Below are 21,527 nucleotides of genomic sequence, written 5' to 3' on the forward strand. Positions count from 1 at the left end.
TTGTGGAAGATTAGCCCTGAGCTAACATCCGTCCCAATCTTCCTCTATTTTGTATGTGGGTCTCTGCCACAGCATGGCTTGATGAGTGGTGTAGGTCTGTGCCAGGGATCTGAACTGGTGAACCTGGGCCTCCAAAGCAGAGCGTGTGGAACTTTAACCACTCTGCCACAGGGCCGGCCCCCTCAGCCTTAATTCTAAATCTTGATTTTGGTGGGGATTACACAGATATATATATAAGTAAAAATTCATCAAGTTCTTTAAAACCTATGCACTTGACTTATGAAAATTATATCTCAGTTAAAAAAGCAAAAAGTAGGGGCTGGCCTGGTGGCATAGTGGTTAAGTTCTCATGCTCTGCTTCAGCAGCCCGGAGTTCACAGGTTCGGATCCTGGGCATGGACATACGCACTGCTCATCAAGCCATGCTGTGGTAGCATCCCACATATAAAGATGAGGAAGATGGGCACAGATGTTAGCCCAGGGCCCATCTTCCTCAGCAAAAAGAGGAGGATTGGCAACAGATGTTAGCTCAAGGCTAATCTTCCTCAAAAAAAAAAAAAAAAAGCAAAAAGTAAAAAATAAATTAAAAGGTAGAATAAGAAGAGTGAAAAAAGGAGAACCGCTGACCTCCAGGACAAGTACCGAAGTCCTCAGCTGGACAGCAGAGGCCCTCAGAATGTGACTCCAAACTCTGCAAGGCCTATCTCAGCCACTGTGGGAGGAGGGAGACGAGGCTTCACCATTCCAGGCCTTTGCACATGCTGTTACTTCCATTTGAAATGCCATTCCCCACCTGGCAAACCCCTACCCATCCCTGAAGGCCCTGCCCAAAGCCACCTCCCCTGTGAAGCCTTCAGCAGCTCCACAGTCTTTTAGGCAAATGTAGTTCAAGACTGCATCATCCTTTGTGTATTAATCAGGGTTCCACCAGACAAACAGAATCAGTAGAAGATATATTAAGAGATTTATTGCAAGGAATTGGCTTACGCAGTTGTGGGGGCTGGTTACACACATCCAAAATCTGTAGGGCAGGCCATCAGGAAGGGCAGGCTGAAACTCTCTGGAATGAGCTGAAGCTGCGGTCCACAGGCAAAATTCCTTATTTTTTAGGGCAACCTCAGATCTGCTCTTTAAGGCATTTCAACTGATTAAATCAGGCCCACTTAGGTAATCTCCATTACTTAAAGTCAAATTGATTGTAGACATTAATCATTTCTACAAAATACTTTCATGGCAACACCTAGATTAGTATTTGATTGAATAACTGGGGATTAAAGCCTACACGAGTTGACACATCACACTGACCATCTCTATTAGTTTCCCAGGGCTGCCATAACAAAGTACCACCAACTGGAGGGCTGAAAACAGAAATTTATCCCTCACAGTCCTGGAGGCTAGAAGTCCAAAATCAATCGGTCATGTCGGCAGGGCCGTGCTCTCTCTGAAGGCTCTGAGGGAGAATCTTCCATACCTCTCTCCTAGTTTCTGGTGTTGCTGGCAGTCCCTGGCATTCTTTGGCTTGTAGATGCATCACTCCAATCTCTGTCTCCACCATCACATGGCGTTCTTCTGGTGTGTGTCTGTCTCTGTGTCTCTTCTGCTCTTCTTCTAAGGACACTAGTCATGTTGGATTTGGGCCCATGCTAATGACCTCATCTTAACTTGATTACATTTGAAAGTCTTTTCTAAATAAGGTCACATTCACGGGTACCAAGGATTAGGACTTCAACGTATCTTTTTGGGGGACACAATTCAATCCATCACATCATACTTTGTTACAGTACTTGGTACACTGGATTGTGTTTAGTTAACACCCTGGCCTTGCAACAAAAAGAATTAAGGGACTTAGAGTATGAACTGTGGTTACTTTCTGATCCCAGAGCTTGGTACGGTGTCAGACACACAGTACATGCTCAATTAATGGCTGGCTTTGTGTCTCACACTTACTTCCATACGCACCTGTCTGAACTCACTGGGGAGGCATCTGATGGAAGGCAACCTGGTCAAGTGCCGGGAGAAGTCACTCCCAAAATGAAACAAACATGAATTCTTCAGATCTCTTGCTGAGAGGGCCTCAGTGGTAATCTAATCTGGGAGTTTTCAAAATCTGCTCCCAGAAACCCCAGGGGACCACCCAGGAGCGTGAAAAGGAGGCTTCAGGGTGGAGCTCCGGTTCTCCTCCCTGGAACCACAGCAGTGACACGTTCATCTGTTTATACTGTGAGCTTCCTTGTTGGATGGCAGCACCCTCCTCCCTAACTACCAGGGGAACTGGTAACAAGGCGAAAGGAAGTGTGCTGTCCAGGCCCACCGCTGGTCAGTGACAGAACAGGAAATAGAACGCAGTAAGAAGATGTGGCAGAGACTGCTGGGTGTCTGCCAATTTCCATTCTTCTCTTCTTTCTTAATGGTAGAACCCTTGATTTTTTATTTCTTTGTTTCTCTGGGCACATGGTCTCCAGAATAAAGATTAGATTTCCCAGCCTCCTTTGCAGCTAGGCATGGCCATGTGACTGTGTGTGCAGCCAATGGGCTATAAGTGGGGTGTCAGATGGGGCTTCTGAGTAACATCTTTAGAGGAAACTTCCTTACCCTTCCTTCTTCCTGCTGGCTGGATTGTGGATATGAAGACTGGAGCTCAAGCAACCACCTTGGGTCATGAGGCAAGTCATGCACTGAGAATAGTGGAACAACACGGCAGAAGGAGCCCCTTCTGAACCAGTCCTGATGGCCTCCTTCCAGGCTTTGTTTACGTGAGAGAGAAATAAACTTCTATCTCGTTTAAGCCACTGTTTCTATGGGTTTTCTGTCCCATGCAGCCAAATCTAGTCTTCACTGATACGGAGGATTAATTGCAAGAGAATTCCCCCCAAATCTGGTTCTGGCAGTGTGGTAGTTTTAAAACAAGTCTGCAAATTATTTAATTCTCCCTCACCTTGAATCAGGACAGACTTGTAACTGCTTCAACCAATAGAATATGGTAGAAATGAAGCTCCGTGACTTCTCAGGCTAGATGTAAAAGGCCAGGAAGCTTCCACCTTGTTCATGGGATCACTGTTCCTGGAGCCTTGAACAGCCAGGGAAGAAATCCAACCATCCTGGTACCATGACGCTGGAGAGGCCACAGGGAGATGCCCAGTCCACAGTGCCAGCTGCACCCAACCTCCCGCCAGCCCAGGCACCAGGCGGGGGAGTGAAGACCATCTCCTCCCTAGCCACTCAAGTCACCCCAGCCATTCAGATCACCTCAGCTGTGGTTCCACACACCGTGGAATGGAGAAGAGAGGTGCTCTCTTCAAATTCCCGACCCACAGAACCCATGAGCATCATAAGATGGTGGTTGTTTTACACCATGCAGTTGGGGATGGTTTGTTACCCAGGAATAGATAATGGGAACAAATGGATGATTTCAATCAACATTTCTCATTCAGGAAACATTTATGGAGCATCTACTCTATGCCAGGTGCCATGCTAGGGACTAGGCACACTATAATGAGCAAGTGTCAAAGATCAACAAAGCCGGGCACTAGTTCAAGTGGTCAGGACAGATTCTAACCAGTAATCAACTACTGCAACAGGGAAGAGGCTGCAGCCTCTCTGATCCCACTCTGATTGGCACAGAAGTGACTTGGAGTTTTAAAGGGAGAATGGCGGGGGGCAAGGAGGGGCTCAGTGGAGTCAGAGAAGTGAAAGACTACGAAGAGTTGGGCAGTGTAAATGCAGAGACGGGGAGACAGAGGCCCTATCCTTCCTGATGATTACATTTTAAAGAAATGGCTTTCGGATCCTTGAGGAAGACACTCCTGAGTTGTAAGCGATACATATACATCTCAGAGGGACAGACAAAGCATTCACAACTGTAAATGCTCTACGAAAGGGAGGTCAGGGGCCTACGGCTCGGTGTTAGCTAGGGCAGTCAATTCTTTCGGCAGTCCTGAGCTTTCTCTGGCAGGTACTTAAGGGGCTACGGTCATCCTAGGGATGCAGCCTTGAGCCCTGAGAAACTATGTTAGTGTTTAAATCTTTTAACGTGAGGGGAGGTGGGTGGATGAAATCAGGTGTATCGAGAGTCTGTAGTTTTACAGGCCAGGGTTGAGGCCTAGTCGAGAAGAGGGCTCCAAGGAGCCTGGCTAGAGTTTGGTCAAGGAGAGAGTCTTTGTCACAAGACAGATATTTTTGACATCATGGTGCCTAGAGTGCAATGGAATAGACAGATATTAAAAAGATAACTTATCAGAGTCGTGGTGGGTGTTTTGAAGAAGAATTACAGGGTGCTCAAAGGGCTTATAATAGTAGAACCTGGTCTGGTTCAGGGGTATGGGAAGGCTTTCCTGAGGAAGCAACGTTTACACAGATACCTGAATGTTAAAGAGATACCAGAGATTCGAAATCATATTGTAGGTTGATCTGGAACTCCCTCTGCTGGTGCCCAGTGCAGGGGAAAGAATGGTTTTGTATCTCTTGCAGAAGGATAGAATGTGTAAACTGCGTTATTTGTTGTTATTGTTGTTGTTTTACATCCTGGGAAGCTAGTCCAAAGCTTTTCATCAAATACTCTCTATTCTCAAGGGGACCACAGCCAAAAAAGTTAAGAAGTACAAATCTGGTCCGATTCTCTCATTTTACAGATGGGGAGCCTGAGTCACAGAGCGGGAAGAGAGTCTCGAATGAGCTGGTGGCTCAGGCAGAGTTAGGATCTAACTCCCATCCTCTTGGAATCATGGCCTCTGGTTACTGGCCTCCCTGGAGGAAAGGGGCCTTCCACAAGCATCTCCCCCAGGCTCCAGGAGGGGATGGGTTTGGAGGTAACCATGCAGAGCGGCTCCCAGCCAGGACAACTTGCTGCTGCTACCAGACTAGTGGGAGGTGACTCCACCCACAGGACAGAGTCCATTGGTTGGTGCGGAAGGCAGGTGTGACAGGAAAGGCCTGGGACTGTGCCTTCTGGCCTCTGTCCAGACACCCCACACATTTAAGATCTGTGGTCAGATTAGAAAACAGACAAGGATTACAACTCATAGTGTCTTGGATCAGCTTACAAAATTGGAATGCTTCCTGAAAGAGGCTCAGTTGCAGAGAAAAGAGTGATGGAATTAGGCCTTACGAGACACGGGTTCAAGTCCCAGGTAATGGATAAAAGCTGTCATTTACTCAGCACTTATATGTGTCGTGAACTGCTAGACTTTATATTTTTCACATACCATCTCATTTCACCCTCATGACAACCTTGCGAGGTAGACAGATGAGGAAACTTAGGCTCAGAGAGGTGAAGTGACTTACCCAAGGTCACACAACATGTAAGTGGCAGAGCAAGGGTTTGAGTCCAGGTTCCCTGACTCCTGGTTCAGGATTTCCTACTGCACTCACCTGCAGGCTGCTGTGAGACCAAAATGCAGCTTAGCTTAGTGAGTAGGAGCACAACCTTTGAGCCGCTTGCCTGAGCTCAAACCCCAGCTTCATCACAGATTGCTGTGTGGCCTTAGGCAAGTTGCTTAACCTCTCTCAACTCAATTTGCTCAGCTATGAAATGGTGGCGATAATAACAGTACCTCCTGAGTAGGGTTTTTGGGAGAATTGAGCGATGTAGCCCACAGAGACAGCTTCCCTGGGCACAAAGCAGGGTAGAAAGAGTTTCTGCAAAACTAAATGGAAGATGTCCAGCACCTTGCTGCTCCAAGTGTGGGCCTTAGATCAGCAGCACTGGTACCACCTGGAGCTATCAGAACTACAAGAGCTTGTTAACAGAGGTAAAGCACTTAGAATGGTGCCTGCCCAGAGGAAGCACTATACAAATGTTATTAATGACAACGAGTTGGCATCCATAGAGGGAAAATCCAGCTGGCACCTTAATTCTTTTCATACCTCTTCCCTAATTGAGTACCTTGTCCTTTCCTTGGGTTTGTTGTTAGTTTGGGGGGCTTATTTGTTCTTTGACCACAGCATCTCATCTCATCATCTCATCAGCTGCTCTACTAACACATAGATTTCTCCAGAAGGCACTTTTGATATGTTGTATTAGCTCCCTTCATAAAGTCATTACATCCCTTTTAGAGCTTAACATGGTAGACATGCTATTTCAAACATTAGTGGGGAAACAATGGCAAATTCAATCAATGATTGAGGCAACTTGATAACCATTTGGAAAAAATAAAGTTAAATCCCAACCTCACACCTTACACCAAACTAAATTCCAAACGACTGAAAGATGTCAAAGTAAAAAAAAAAAAAAAATCCAATGATGAAAATATTGGATGAAAAAGCCCAGAGTCCATTATGAAAAAGATTTATAAATTTGACTACATAAAAATTTTTAAAAATTCTGTAACGCCCAAGATAATATAAACTCAAAAGACAAAGCAGAAAGAGATATCTGTAGATGACATTTACCCAGTATGTGAATCAACAGGGAAATAAAAAGAATAGAAGTAAAAATGGCCAAAGGATTTGAATGGATAGTTCCTCCCCAAAAGAGATATCAATGGTCTATAAACGGATCAAAATATTCTCTATTTACAGTGCATGCAAATCAAACTTATTCTGAAATGTTTTTTCACCTATCAGATTGGCAAAGATTAAAAAGGTTATGAATTCCAGTGTTGGCAAGGATGTGAATAAACAGGCACTCTCATACACTGTTGGCAGGAATGCAAACTGGTATAACCTTTTGGAAAGCAATTAGGCCACGTTTATTAGAAATGGTAATGTTAACATCTTTTTGATTCTGCAATTTCACATCTAGGAATTTATCCAACAGAAATAGATTCACAACTGCTTAAGAGATGAGCATACTTATTGCAGTATTGTATATAACAGTAAAAAGTTGGAAACAACCCAAACGTCCATTAGTAGATTATAAAGTATTACACATCCGTACACTAATATACCACAGTGTCATTAACAAAGAATGACACAAATTCTAGGTATTTAACATACAAATGTGCTTAATGGGCACATTAAGCCAAGATAAGGAAGTCACAGAGCTGTAGGGACAGTATGACCTTATTTTGGTTAAATATGTTAACATATGCAAAGGAAAAAACTCTCAAGGAATATTCACCAAACCATTATCTGTATTATATTTATTTCTGATGAATGACATTCTGTGGCTCTTTCATTTTCATTCAATTTGTTCATTTTTTCAACAAACATGTATCGATCACCTACCACTTGGCAGATGATGTGCTGGGTTCTGGGGATGTGGTAGTAACTATCCAGGACCGTTGATCTCATGGGGCCTGCGTTCTATATTGCTACAACATTGGATTCTTTACAACAAACATTATCATCTTATTAGGAAAAGAAGTTAGACATTCGAAAGTAAAGAAATACCCTTTAGAGATTATTTCTCTTCCAAGCCCTGCTTACCTGCTTCCTAATCCATTGCACCAGTGTCTGGTCTCCCTGGCCCCCTGCTCTCTCTTTCCACTCTGTTTCCTCTCTTTTCTTACAACTACCTAGATTGTACTCAGTATTTCTGCCCAACTTGTGGCCAAGCTCTCCCATGAGGCTGTCAGTGCCACCCCCAAACTGTGATACCTTCCTCTGAATTGACGATGAAAGCTCACAGAACACCCTGTTGTGGTCTGCAATCATGCAGGATTCCCTGGGAGCCAGGGGGCTGTGTCCCTATCATCCAACACACACAATGCCTGGCACACGGAAGGCACTCAATAAGTGCTGGTTGAATGGGGATTGTCTTGGTGATGGGGGTGCACTGCTCAGATCGCCCTTCAGGAGAACCTGCTCGGGGGAGCGTGGTTGACCGAGAGCCTCCAGCTGCTATGCCTTCGGGTCCTCTGTGATATTCTTGAAAAGGCTATGCTTCTCCCCGTCAGTGACTGAGCATGGTCGGGGGACCAGAACCCAGACATTTCTGTCTGATGCAGGACGCTTTAGCAGGCCACCTTTGTCTGAGGACTCCCCATCGGCCTGGTCGAGATAGTCCCAGAACTGCCTGCCACGCTGAGGCTCTTCCTATCCAAGCCTCCTCCCTTCCTGTTCTCCTTTCCTGGTTGTCAGACCTGCATTGGGGTCTGAAGGCTCTTCTTCCCTTTTCCTCCTCCTTTCCCCTTTATCCTACACAAGCATTTCTCCCAGAATGAAAAACAGCTTGTCATTTGATTCTCAGAGGACCCAAACCAACACAGGGATCAATGAAAAAAGTACTAGAAGAGCATTCATAAATAATATGACTATAGACACACCTGCATAAGAGATTATGTTCAAAGGTGTGCTGGATCCATGCTTCAAACACTCTGTGGCATGATTCACCCAGCAGCTCATGTTGAAATGCAGATGCTGGTTCAGCCTGTCTGGGATGGACCCAAGACGCTGTATTTCTAGGAAGCTCCCAGGCTGTACCGATGCTACCGGTCCAAGGACGACGGTTTGAGCAGCAAGGCGCTGGAATTTTTATTTGCCCTACTGAGTCTCTCTCCTTCCTGCTCTGAACCCTGGGAAGCCGACTGTGAGGACCACATCAGCAGGCTCTGAGCATCTGCCTAACAGTTGGGTTTAGCCAATAAGGAGGGCTGGCAGGAGGTCAGAGGGCAGGAGGAGGGTGAGGTCAGAGGTTGCTGTAGGTTGGCTGCGTCCCTCTACCAAAGGCCATAACTCCTATTAGGTATATCTCTCCAGTTTTCTCTCCTGCAGAATTCCAGTAACTGCTCTCTCCCTATCTCCCTTCAGGCCTGGGGTGGGAATGGCTCCCTACTGTTACCAGCCTTGGAGTACTGCACCAACCCTTGTGGCTCCTAGTGAACCCTGACCACAATTCTGTGATTAGCCCTTTAGTAAATGTTCCTCATATCTTTGGCCAAGTGTGCCCTCTGTCTCCTGCTGGGACTCTGACTGCTACACGCACTGTTCAATGCAGGATTTTTTATAACAGCAGAAAACTGGAAACAAGCTAATTGTGCATCATTAAAAAATGATTAAATAAATTATGGTACATCTGCTTAATTGTGTTACAAGCAACCATTAAAAAGGATGCAGTAGATCCATATTCACCTACATGGTAAGATGCCCAAGCCATTCATTAAATGAAAGGAAAAAAAAAAAGCAAGATTCAGAATAGCATGCATTGCATGAACCATTCATTTAAAAAGTAAAATATGCATTTGTTGAGGCTTGGATTGCAAGTGATGACAACCCTGCTCAAAACAAACCTCACCAGAAAGAACGGGGGGAGGGTTTTCTGACTCCATCTCTTTCCATCACTTGTCTCTGCTTTCCTTCCCTTTTTCTCCTCCTCCTGAGTGAAGCGTGGTGGCTTCACTCAGGCAGGCTGTCTTCCAGTGGAGGCAGAGCAAGCACCAGCTTGGCTTAGGACTTCCTGACATCAACAACCTGAGCAGAGAGGGCCTCGCTCCCGATTGCTTTAGCAAAAAATCCTGGGCTGAAGCAATCAGAATGGGCTTGGAAACACACTGACCACTGACCCACACTGACCACTGACCCACACGGACCGAGAGTGGAGGAGGGAGGCTCCCCAAAAGAAAGAGGGTATCTCTTCCCAGAGCAGGAGAGGCAGGGCAAATGTGAGCAACAGATGTCCACTCGAGAGGGATATTTGTAGTAGACACTTGTTATCCTTTTTGGCTGCCCAGCATCTGAAGCTCCTTCCTATACTGGAAAGGTTCCTGCTCCTGGGGCACCTACAGTAGAGCCTACTTCCCCTTACACAGGCTGAAAATGCCAGAAAACCACTTTCCCAGCCTCCCTTTCTGCCAGGCAGAACACACAACCCAGACCAGGCCATTCAGAGGCTCCCATCTCAGGCTCCAACTCTGAAGCTGCTGACACCAAAAAGGGCCTGTGCAGACTCCACCCTGGTATAGGGTGCAGGGCAGCATGATTTGGGACACTGTTCCTGTTTGTGGGGCCTCTGAGACTGGTTCCCTGGCCCTCATGACATCTGTGAGCTAGGAAAGAATCTTGTATTAAATCCCCTTCTGCTTAAACTATTCAGAGGGTTAATTTCTGCTGCTTGCAATCAGGAGCTTGATTAATGCCTAGAAGAACATGCGCATGTTTGTATACGCGTGAAATACTTTTGGAAAGATAAAATAAATGTGAATATTGGTCACCTATGGGGACTAGGACTGGGAGAGTGGGGGAGAAGCGGGAGGGGCTTTTGCTTATGCCTTTTTGTACCATTGGAATTTATTTTTTACCATGTATATTACTTTCATAATAAAACAATTAGTAAAAATACTAGAAAAGACACCTGAATAAACAGAATAAGATGCAATTGCTCAGGATTTTCACGGAAACAAAAGTCTTCATTAGACCTTCAAAAGGAAGTCGTCCTCACCTCTATGGTGGTGAATGGGGCCAAATCTGGAAATGAGTGACAGTGTGCCACCTCTGACACTGGGCCTAAGTGCTAAGCTCTAGCTCTGTAACTCACCTGCTCAAACACTTCCCATGGCTCCCCATTACTCACAGAATAAATCCCACTGTCTTCATCCTGGCACTGAAGCATTTTCCAATCTGAGCCCTGTGTACTTTTGAGACTTTTCCTCATCTTTACACGTTGCTTAGACCTTTTCTTCCAGCCCTGCCAGCCCAGATCCTAAGGGCATCCAGTATCTACCATCTTCTCTGATCTGCCAAAGCCATCACTCTATTCCTTCCTCACACCCTCATCAAGTTTTGCTCTGCATTATGATTCTACATACATGAGACTTAGTCATTTCACAGTCATGTACTGAGCACCCACTCTATGTCTGGGATTTGGCTAGACTTTGGAGCCACTGCTCCCAGTCTATGGAAACCAATTACTCCATCTCAGAATGTTAATGTTATCACCATGAGCAGGTGGCATAAGCAATTTGCAGGCAGGGCTGCTCTCCTTAAAACCTTTCTCTTTTCCCCTGCCTGGATTGCACTCTCCGCAAACATCAGCATGGCTCGATCTCTCAATTCCTTCAGGTCTCTGTGCAAATGTCACATTCTCAGTGACACCTTCTCCACCCACCCTATTATAAAATACCATCCCATCCTCTGTCCTATTTACTTGGATTTATGTTGTGTTCTCTGTATTAACAGCACTCAACACCATCTGACAGACAAGTTACTTACCTGTTTGCGTATAGACAGCCTGTCTCTTTCCACTGTCAGGTCCAGGAACGCAGGGGTTCTATCTCATTCCCCGCAGCTTCTCCAGCGCCTAGAACAATGCCTGGCACGGAGCAGGCACTCAATAAATATTTGTTGAGAACAGAAAGAGAATTGGACTAGGTGTCCTAGTCATAGCTCTCCCACAAGATAGTCGTGCGGCCCTCAGCAAGACACGACCTCTTTAAGCCTCATTGTCTCCTCCGTAAATTGGGGGTGATCATCTGGGCCCTCCCTGGTGGCGGACAGGGCTGCTGTGATGACCAAACTTTAGCGAGCATCGGAATCACCTGGAGGGCTGTTCAATACAAATGGCTGGGCACCATGCATTCAGTAGATCGGGTGGGATCAGAAAATCCGCATTTGTAAAATGTCCCAGATGGTGCTGCTTCAAGAACCACTGATGAAGAGAGAAAGGCGCTGCCCTCAAGCCCGTCCCAGATAAGGACCAGCACTAAGGCCCCGCAGTGGGTCCATCTGTTCCCTAATTCAGTCAACAACTATTTCGGAGGCGCCGGTTAAGTGCCGGGCGATGGGGGTCAGCAGCACCCGCCAGAGGCCAGGCCCGGGCGGCGGTGGACTCAGAGCCGGCCCAGGGGCCGGAGCCCGCGGCGGAGGAGGGCTGGGGCCCCGCTCCGCCTCCGCGCGGGGCAGGAAGTCTCGGGCGCGGCGGGGAGGGCCGCGAGCGGGCGCCACTAAAGGAAAGACTGACCCGCGAGCTCCAGCGGCGGCCGCCCGGAGCTTCCCGGAACCCGCCGGCCCCCCGCCGCCGGCGATGGAGGCGCGACCTGGTCCCGGGCGCGCGCCCGGCACACAGTAGGCGCGCGGCCCCGGCCCCGCGCGCGCGCCCGGCACACAGTAGGCGCGCGGCCCCGGCCCGCGCGCGCCCGGCACACAGTAGGCGCGCGGGCGGGCGGGCGGAAGGGGGCGCCGGCGCGCGGTATCCGGGGGCGGAGCCGGCGGGGCAGACGGGCGCGGGCCGGCGGCCGCGATGGGTGAGGGCGGGCTGCCCCCGGCCTTCCAGCTGCTGCTGCGCGCCTGCGACCAGGGCGACACGGAGACGGCGCGGCGGCTGCTGGAGACGGGGGCGGCGGAGCCGGCGGAGCGCGGCGCGGAGCCCGAGGCGGGCGCGGAGCCCGCGGGGGCCGAGGCGGGCGGGCCCGGGGCGGCGGCGGCGGCGGCGGCGGCCGGGGCGCCCGTGCCCGTGGACTGCTCGGACGAGGCGGGCAACACGGCGCTGCAGTTCGCCGCGGCCGGGGGCCACGAGCCGCTGGTGCGCTTCCTGCTGCGGCGCGGCGCCTCGGTCAACAGCCGCAACCACTACGGCTGGAGCGCGCTCATGCAGGCGGCCAGGTGAGCGGGCGGGGGTCCCGGGTGGAGCCAGGCGGCCGGACCTGCTCGGCTCCCCCGCAGACGCCCCGGGAGGTAAAGGGTCAAGGACTCGTTCGAGAGAGTTGGCACGGCCAGGTTTGAGCCGCTTGGGATACCACATGTGGAAGCGCTTTTTATGTAGCATAGAATTGGAATCTTAGGAACGTTGGCCTTTCAAGACAGAATCTGGAGACTGCGAATAGAACCTTAGCGACTCAGAATCTTAGAAGCGTTCATTCATTCCTTCTTGCACCCAGGGTTTCCTAAGAACCTACCTGCCCACCCTAGGTTGGCACCGGGGATCCTGCGGGACCCAGGTAAAGTCTCCACCGGAGCAGCTCGCAAGCCAGCGGGCAGGCCGGACAAGGGAACAGGCTTGACGAGGCAAGTTCGGGGAGCTCTGGGAGTAGCAGACCCAGTTTGGGGAGGCGAGGGAAGATTTCTAGTGAGGAAGATGTATATATTCAAGTCGAAACCCGAGGATGCCTGAAAATTAACCGGGACAGAAGAAGTGGGAGGTGGGAATGGGGTGATAGGAGGCCCGTGCAAAGGTTTGGAAGTGAAAGTGGCCTTAAGGCGTTGGTAGGACGGCTAGAATGATGTTAGCACTGGGAGGGGCTGGGAGTAGTGGGGGATGAGCCCTCCCTGGAGAGAAGGAGGTAGGTGCCAGGTGGCAGGGTTGAGAAAGGTGAGCTGTCCCAGGGGCACTGGGGAGTTATGCAAGGTTCTAAGCAGAGCGAGTGACTGAATCAGATGTATGTTTTGGAAAGATCCCTTTCACTGCATTGTGAGGATGGATTGGAAGGGTGGGCTAAAGGCAGAAAGGCTGGTTGGGAGGGGAATGCAGCATCCAGGAAGAGGTGATGGTGGCCTGGACCAGGGCAGAGACGGTGGCGTGAGAGCAAAGAGATGAGTTTGAGATGTACCCAGGAAGCAGAGTGAACAGGACTTGAAACCCTGTTATAAAGAAACTCTGGTATACCGTGGAGTCTCTCACCCCTGTTGGCCATCTTCTTAGGTCCCACCTACCCCTCAGTTTCTTGCAGAAATTCCCCAAGGAGGGAATGCAGTCATTTGTAATTCTGATGGGTGTTGCCAAATTGCCCTCCATACAGGTATATTAGTTTCCTATGGCTGCTTAACAACGTACCACAAAGCCAGCAGCGATCATGTCACTCCGACCCCCGCCTCTGTCATCACATCTTCTGACTCTGACTCTGCTGCCCCCTCTTCTACATTGAGAGGACCCTTATGAGTACATTGGGCCCACCTGGATAATCTAGGCTACTCTCCATCTCAAGGTCAGCCGATTAGCAACCTTAATTCTATCTGCAACCTTGAAGTCTCCTTTGCGATGAAACCTAAGGTATTTACAGGTTCTGGGGGTTAGGATGTGGACATCTTTGGGGACCCATTATTGTGCTGACCACAGCAGTTACACCAGTTTACCCTCCCAGCAGTGGTGTACGTGAGTGCCTGTTTTTCTACAGCCTTGCCAACAGAGAATGTTATCAAACTGCTGGATTTTTGTGTCTGATGGGTGAAAAATCATATCTCAGTGTAGCTGTGATTTGCGTTTGTTAAATTGTGAGTGAAGTAAAGCATCTTTCCATATGTATGAGCTATGTGTTTTTCCAAAAGGCGTTGAAAACACAATGTTCTTACCCATAATCTTCTCAGTGTGACCTGATAATATTTTATTTCTCTGAGTTCTTTTCCAAGTGGCACACATTTGTTCTAATCTAATTTAATTTGTATTGCTGGAAAATTTTGATTCTGCATTATTTTCAAATATATCATTTTCAACTGCTGTGTGGTATTCCATCCATGGGACGGTACTGTGGTTTGCTTAACCATTCCCCAGCCCTTGGGCGTTTCTTTCCATCAGTCTATAAACACACTCTGGGAACGCCTGCCCGTTTGCATGGGTAATGCAGTGTTTATGCACCTACCAGAGTGTTGGGACTGTTTGTCTTAAGACACCTGATTTCTTGCTTGGAGCAGCCTAGGGTGACGGTAAAGGCTTCTGGGCTATCATCCTCTGTTCTGAGGTTCCCTGTCTCTCTTAGTGGCCCCATCCACTCTTCTAGGTTTTAAAACTCCAGATGAACCCTCAGCCCTGGTACCCTGTCTGTGCCATGGGCAAGTCTGCCCGTCTGTCTCTGCCATACCCTCTTGAATCCGTACTTTCTCTCCTTCCTCTCTGCTTTGGTCCGGGCCACACCTTGTAGTCCCCTTCCACTGCTCTCCCTTCCTCCAGGTGTGCGCTCTCTAATCCATCCTCTACAGAGCTTCCAGGTCTTTCTGAAATGAATGTTTGGTTGTGCCTTTCCCGTGATGTGATGGCTCCCCTCGTCTGAGCCCTCAGCGTGGCTTTGGAGGCTCTCATATTCAGACCCCTCCCCAAATCCTCTCTTCTCTTTCCCCCTGGCTTCCTAAGCCCAGACCAAGATGATTTCATCCAGGCCTTCTCTGTGTTTTCCTGTGGGTTTTCTTTTTTTCAGTTAACATATATTGAGCATTTACTATGTGCCAAGAATATTACCTCCACTTTACAAATGAGAATCTGAGATTACCAAATCTGCTCGTGAGCATACAGCCAGTCAGCGGATTTGAGGAGTCTGACTGCAGAGCCCTCACCATGACCACCTACAGGAAGCCCCTTCTTCCCCTTCTTCTCTCAGGGAAGCCCCCCTCTTCCTCCCGGCTTAGCTTCTTCCGAGAAGCCCACCGTGATATCCCCCCTGTTCTCTGGTCTCTCAGCACTGGCGAGGCCTCTGCATTGGTGCCCACCACCTCGCATTATAGCAAGTCGCCTTCCTTAGTGGTCCCTAAACCTGGCCGCACATCAGAATCACCAGGATGCTTTTCCAGATCAGATTCCTGAGTTCCTTTTCTGGGGATTGTGATTCAGAAGACCTGGTGGGGAGGGAGGGAGGGACGGGGACTCTGTGAGAAGAGGCCTCCCAATGGCTCTCTCCCACGGTAGGTTTGGGAGCCACTCATGTGTGCCTCATCTCTGAACTCCCACCTGGTGCAGAGGCCCATAGTGAGCCTCCGGGGTCCTTGCTGAGCACGGTTTGTGCCTGCAGCCTCTGGTGTGCCTCAGGGTGTCTCAGAGACCCCCATCACCCATTGTCGCTCTTAACCAAGTTTTGCAGGACGGTCGAAGTCATCTGATTGATTTTATTTAATTTCTGTTAATCTTGATGGGGCAGGAGACTCGGAAGAATTAACCTAAACCCTGGCAGGCGGAGAAATGAAGGGCAGGAGAGGGAAAGGAAAGAGGCCAAGGGTGAAGTTAGAGCCAAGGTATACACCACACAACCTGTCCCGTTCGCACTGGGCAAACTTGACGAGTAGCTTCCTTGCGGCCAACGCCAGGAGGAAAACGGAAAACTAATTATTTAACATTTTTGGAGGACTTGCTTTCTTTGCTACAACTTGGTGTTGTAAAAAGAGCTGAAATTCGTGGTCCACGTGTCCTGACTTGGTCACTTTCAAATCGAGAGGCTCTGGGCTAGTTACTTCTCTTAATTCCTCCATTTACCTTACAGGTGCTGTTTAGGCGCGCTAGCTATGACACAGTCTCTTACTTACTCTTATGAGAATACGGTAGAATATGACAATCCTATGAGAGGATCGGCGTTGACCCTCGACCTTCAGCTGGGCCACAGCAGGGCCTGGGGACTTGGAAATGTATTGTCCTTCAGTCTGCGATACCGACCGTCTGTCCTCAGGTGTCACCTCTGTCCATGTTGGATTGTGCTCGAGCTCTCTGCTTCCTGATTCGTATCAAAAGCTCAGTGTTGGGCTGGCCCCGTGGCGTAGCGGTTGAGTGCGCACCCTCCGCTGCTGGTGGCCCGGGTTCAGATCCCGGGCGTGCACCGAGGCACCGCTTCTCCAGCCATGCTGAGGCCGCGTCCCACATACAGCAACTAGAGGGATGTGCAACTATGACATACAACTGTCTACTGGGGCTTTGAGGAAAACAAAAAAAGGAGGAGGATTGGCAATAGATGTTAGCTCAGAGCCGGTCTTCCTCAGCAAAAAGAGGAGGATTAGCAATGATGTTAGCTCAGGGCTGATCTTCCTCACACACACACACACAAAAAAGCTGAGTGTTAAGGAACAATGTGTACGGAACAATGTATACGGAAGGCTGTATAGTCTGTCTGTCCCTCGGATCAGGGTGGCAGATGTGTGGCCGTGAGCCAACACGATCCAGTCTTGTGCTCTACCTCCCTGAATCTAGATGCGCCTCAGAGTGCCTCAAAATGATGCTTCCGGAAGCCACTGCTTCTGGTCAAAATGAGCATCTATTTATCATCCCGGCTTTCTGTGTTCTAAAGCTCGTCACTGCATCAGGCCAGGCCATCACAGGCCCTGTGCCTGCGCTGCAGTTTGGTCTCTTATGGATGTTTTAGTATCAGAAATGGTTATATTCATGGTTTTTCCTATTCTTAAAATGATAAGCTGTATTGAGCACTCACTTTGTGTCAAGCACTGTGCTAAGTGCTTTAAATGATCTGACTCATTCAGTCCACACAATACCTTAGGAGTAGGTACTATTGTCACCCCCATTTTACAGATGAGGAATTGAGGTTCAGAGAAGTTAAGCAACTTGCCCAGGGCCACACAGCTAGTGAGTGGCAGGGTCTAAGTCACACCAAGGCAGGTGGCTCCAGAGCCTGTGCTCCCAGCTGTGAGTCCTGTCACTGACCATCCTCCTCTTGGCGTTGGCCACACGGAAGCTACTCGCCAAGTTTGCCCAGTGCTAAAGGGACAGGTTGCGTGGCGTGTACTCTGGCTCTAACCTCACCCTTGACCTCTCTCCTTTCCTTCTCCCGCCCGTCATTTCTGCACCTGCCAGCGTGGCAGAGCTGTACTCTCCGCCCACGGCTTTGAGGGGTGGCTGTGTGCCAGGTCTTTAGACACAGGGTACTTGCTGGAATTAATTGGTAATCACAGCAGCCGTTGAGAAAGCCCCACGCTTCCCTACCCTCAGTAGTTACCTATTAGAAATTTAGCATCCACACTATTATCTCAGCCTTCGCTGAATCCTTTTATATTTTCAGCCTAATTGAATGGCCTCTCGGGCTACCCGTGAGTTCAGAAGGCATTCCAAATGTCAGCATTTCTGCTAGAATCCAGCCCCTTGCTTCCTCTCTGAAAAATCATTATACCAGAGGAGCTGGGGTTTGGGATTTTAGGGTCTAGGTTCAAGTTTTGACGCTGTCACTTTCAGATTGAGAGGCTCAGGATTATTGTTTTCCATTTAATCTTCAGTTTGCTCATCTGTGAGATAGGCATTATCAGCTTATCTCAGCGTTTATTAAGATCAAATGAGATAGGGCCAGCCCCGTGGCTTAGTGGTTAAGTGCGCGCGCTCCACTACTGGTGACCCGGGTTCGGATCCCGGGCGCGCACCGTCGCACCACTTCTCCGGCCATGCTGAGGCCGCGTCCCACATACAGCAACTAGAAGGATGTGCAGCTGTGATATACAACTATCTACTGGGGCTCTGGGGAAAAAAGGAGGAGGATTGGCAATGGATGTTAGCTCAGAGCTGGTCTTCCTCACAAAAAAAAAAAAGATCAAATGAGATAAAAATGTGGCAGTACCTTGTAATCTGCTGTGAGGAATTAGCCTCGATTTTATCTCATGCTTGATCAGTAAATAGTGTAATCTTTTAAAATTCTCTACTCCGGTGGAGGATACACCAGTTCTTCAGTCATTTCCATTGCCCCTCTCTGGACATCCGCTACGTGGTTATGCCAGTCATTTGTTCATTCACTCACTCATTCATTTGACAGAGTTTACTGAGCTCCACTATGGGTCAGCCACCCAGTCCTGTCCTTGGAGAGCGCACAGTCTAGCGGGGAGACACGGTTATACAAGGAGGGCTCGGGTACATCAGTAGAGGCGCGGACTGCGAATTGCAGGTGCTCAGATGAGGGCCTGAACTAGTGGGGGGTGGTCTGGAATCTGCTCAGAGGAGGTGAGTTCTGAGCTGAATCCTGAAGCTGAGTAGAGAAGGACAGGAGAGTCCTTGGTCAGAGAGGCAGGATGGCAGAGGTGTGGAGGAGAATAATTGATGAGTGCAGGCGAGCGTGCCGGAGGGTACATTGGAGTGGGAGGAAATGAGGTTGACAAAGTCGGCAGGCCACGTTTGGGCAGGGGGCGCTGGGGAGTGGCCGTCAGATTTAGGGTTATGGGAATATCACTTTAGGTTTTGGGAATGTCATCGTGGAGGATGGGCGGGAAGGAACAAGACTAGAGGCAGGGAGACAGGGTGGGGTTGCAGCTCTCTGCGTCTGAGTTGCTTTCAGTTTGACTTGCACTCGCTCTGCTCTCAGAGCAGGGGCCAGACAGGCCCAGTCCCTCTGCAGCTGGGGGAGCCGGTTCACCGAGCGCTCCCTCCACGGGCCACACTCTGCAGGCTGGGGTGACCCGGTGCTGTTCAGGTTCACGTCCCAGAAGGTATTTGTAAGTTCAGACCGGAGTTCAGCCTTGGCTGGGCCTCCACAGGGAGGAGGGAGGCCCGGGTGAGATGAGGCACAAAAGCCGCCTCCGGAAAGGAAGGGAGCGCAGCAGGACATTCAGAAAGCTGCCTCGCAGAGGCAGACGTGATGCAGGCGTTATGGTCTCGTGGAACCTGGCGCTGCCCGCCCCTCTTCTTGTCATTCTTTCCTTGTTAGTCCAAGGCCCCTTCCAGCTCCAGCCCAGTGTGCCAACTAAAAACGAGGCAAAACAGGACTTCTCCGCCCTCTGGCGGCAAAAGAAGGAAGAGATTTTGCTGGGAGAGCCTCCGTTTTTCTCTTCCTGGAGTTAGAGTTGGTGGGTGCAGGTCTGTCTCCCTAGCGTCCCAGCAGGGCCAGAGCTCAGGCTTCACTGAGGGGGGTCTGGCCCAGGCCCAGTTGTCAGTTCCGGCCTCCAACATTTCTGCCAGCAGGTGGCAGCAGGCCTCCGGCCAGTGCGGGGGATGCCTGAGAGGTGCCGGAGCCCATCTCTGCTGACCACAGCCCCGCCACACCTCTTGGCAGGAGGTCCGCTGTCTCATCCCTAAGGACTTTCTTTGTGTGTGCATTTGGGGAGGAGAAGGGTGGACATGAGTCAGACTCGGGCCTTGCCCTCTGGGAAATCAGAGCAGAGGCAGAGAGACAGATTACCAGGCTGTAAAGCAGAATAAAACAAGCCTTCTGAGATGTGGGAGGCAGTGTGGTGTAGGGGAAGGCGTGAGGACAGCGGGATTCAGACAGACCTGGGTTCTGACCCTGACACCGCCCCTTACCAGCTGGGTGACCGTGGCACGTTGCGTAATGTAAAATGATTACAATGATAATAGCTAACATTTATGTGGTGCTTCCTGTGGCCAAGTGCTATTATAGGTGCTTTCCCATTTTACAGATGAGGGAGTGAAGGCACGAAGAAGCTAAAGTTCTTTCCCAAGGTCGTGCAGCTAGTGGATGGCAGAGCTGGGTGCGAACCTAGACATGATGGTTGCTCACCTCTGTGGTGGTGCGTATGCAGACCAGCACAGTGCCCGGCCCCTGAAGAAGGCCTGTTATTATAAGCAGCTTTTGTGACCTTGATAATTAATGACAAAGGAGGATTACGTAAACTGTCTTCTTGTCAGTGCTCCGTGTTTAGTGTTACTAATTCTCCGTCTTCCTGGCAGATTTGGGCATGTGAGTGTGGCACACCTCCTTTTGGATCACGGGGCTGATGTCAATGCCCAGAACCGGCTGGGGGCCAGCGTGCTCACTGTGGCCTCTCGGGGTGGCCACCTGGGCGTGGTGAAGTTGCTCCTGGAAGCTGGTGCCTTCATGGATCATCACAACCCCTCAGGCGAGCAGCCAGGGGCGGGGGACAGCAGGGACGAGCGACTGGACGTCACGGCCCTAATGGCCGCCATCCAGCATGGGCATGAGGCTGTGGTGCGTCTGTTGATGGAGTGGGGTGCAGACCCCAACCACGCGGCCCGGACTGTGGGCTGGAGCCCGCTGATGCTGGCAGCACTCATTGGAAGGCTTGGCGTGGCCCAGCAACTGGTGGAGAAGGGGGCCAACCCCGACCACCTCAGCGTGCTGGAGAAGACCGCCTTCGAAGTTGCACTTGATCGCAAGCACAGGGACCTTGCAGATTACCTGGACCCACTGACCACTGTCAGGCCCAAGACAGGTCAGCTTGTGCCTCCACCCCTACCCCCCACCATGGCTTCACAGAGGACCCCAAACTGTATTTAAATGGCTCAAGCCGAGGATTGCCCAACGGGAAGGGCGTGCAGGAATCAGTCCCGCCGGCAGAGCAGTGGGACTTAAGATGTGCTGTGCGTAGGAGTCGGTTGGGAGTGCCTGTTACTGCAGGGTTCCTGGCCCACCCCGCTGGGAGGGATTTGGGAAGAGCCTGGAAACCTACACAGCAAGGCCCCTCCTCCCGAACCAGATGACTCTGATGCAGGTGGTTCTGGGTGGTTCTGGGATCCTTCTAGAACAGGGGTCAGCAGACTTTTTCTGGACCAGATAATAAATATTTTAGAGTCTGTGGGCCACCCCGTCTCTGGTGTAACCACTCAGTTCTGCTGGGGTGAAAGCAGCCATGCATGATGTGTAAGTGAGCGGGGGTGGCTGTGTTCCAGTAAAACCATAATTACAGAAACGGGCAGCAGGCAGATTTGGCCAGGACTGTGGTCTGCCAACCCCTGCTCTAGAACAATGTGCCTGACCTCATATCAGTCCCCAAAGACCATTTCACAGAAAACTCAGCCACTTCTGCGTTGCTCTTTCTTCAACAGCTATTAATGTGTCCTGTTTCTTTTTTCTTTCTGCCGTCTTTCTGGCATTTCAAGGGCTGTCTGAATAACTCTTAGCAAACCTGCCACAGCACAGACTGTGTTTCAGAATGTCTGGTTCGTCACGTGTGGTAGGACCATGAAGTGCAGTGTCACCCGCGGCCTCAGTTCCCTCTTTCTCTAATGGGTCTGACTCCGGTGACAGGACCGAGGCACCGAGGCCGTCGTGACGGGCTGCAGT

At 50.0% G+C, this 21,527-nt stretch overlaps 2 protein-coding genes across 2 annotated transcripts in view; one reads left to right on the forward strand and one right to left on the reverse strand.

Moving 5' to 3' along the window:
- The window catches only part of GALNT12 (polypeptide N-acetylgalactosaminyltransferase 12), a 52,494-nt gene extending 42,054 nt beyond the window's left edge, over positions 1–10,440 (reverse strand). Inside the window, exon 1 of the mRNA XM_004423717.3 lies at positions 10,412–10,440. Within this exon, the coding sequence (XP_004423774.2) occupies positions 10,412–10,440 (29 nt within the window). The remainder of the gene's footprint in view (positions 1–10,411) is intronic.
- Positions 10,441–12,082: 1,642 nt separating this feature from the next.
- The window catches only part of ANKS6 (ankyrin repeat and sterile alpha motif domain containing 6), a 50,423-nt gene continuing 40,978 nt past the window's right edge, over positions 12,083–21,527 (forward strand). Inside the window, exons 1-2 of the mRNA XM_004423245.3 lie at positions 12,083–12,474; positions 20,174–20,676. Of these exons, the coding sequence (XP_004423302.3) occupies positions 12,113–12,474; positions 20,174–20,676 (865 nt within the window). The 5' untranslated portion in view covers positions 12,083–12,112. The remainder of the gene's footprint in view (positions 12,475–20,173; positions 20,677–21,527) is intronic.

The sequence above is a fragment of the Ceratotherium simum genome, chromosome 29 (genome assembly GCF_057802395.1).
Source record: "Ceratotherium simum simum isolate JZ-2026a chromosome 29, ASM5780239v1, whole genome shotgun sequence".
Lineage (NCBI taxonomy): Eukaryota > Metazoa > Chordata > Mammalia > Perissodactyla > Rhinocerotidae > Ceratotherium > Ceratotherium simum.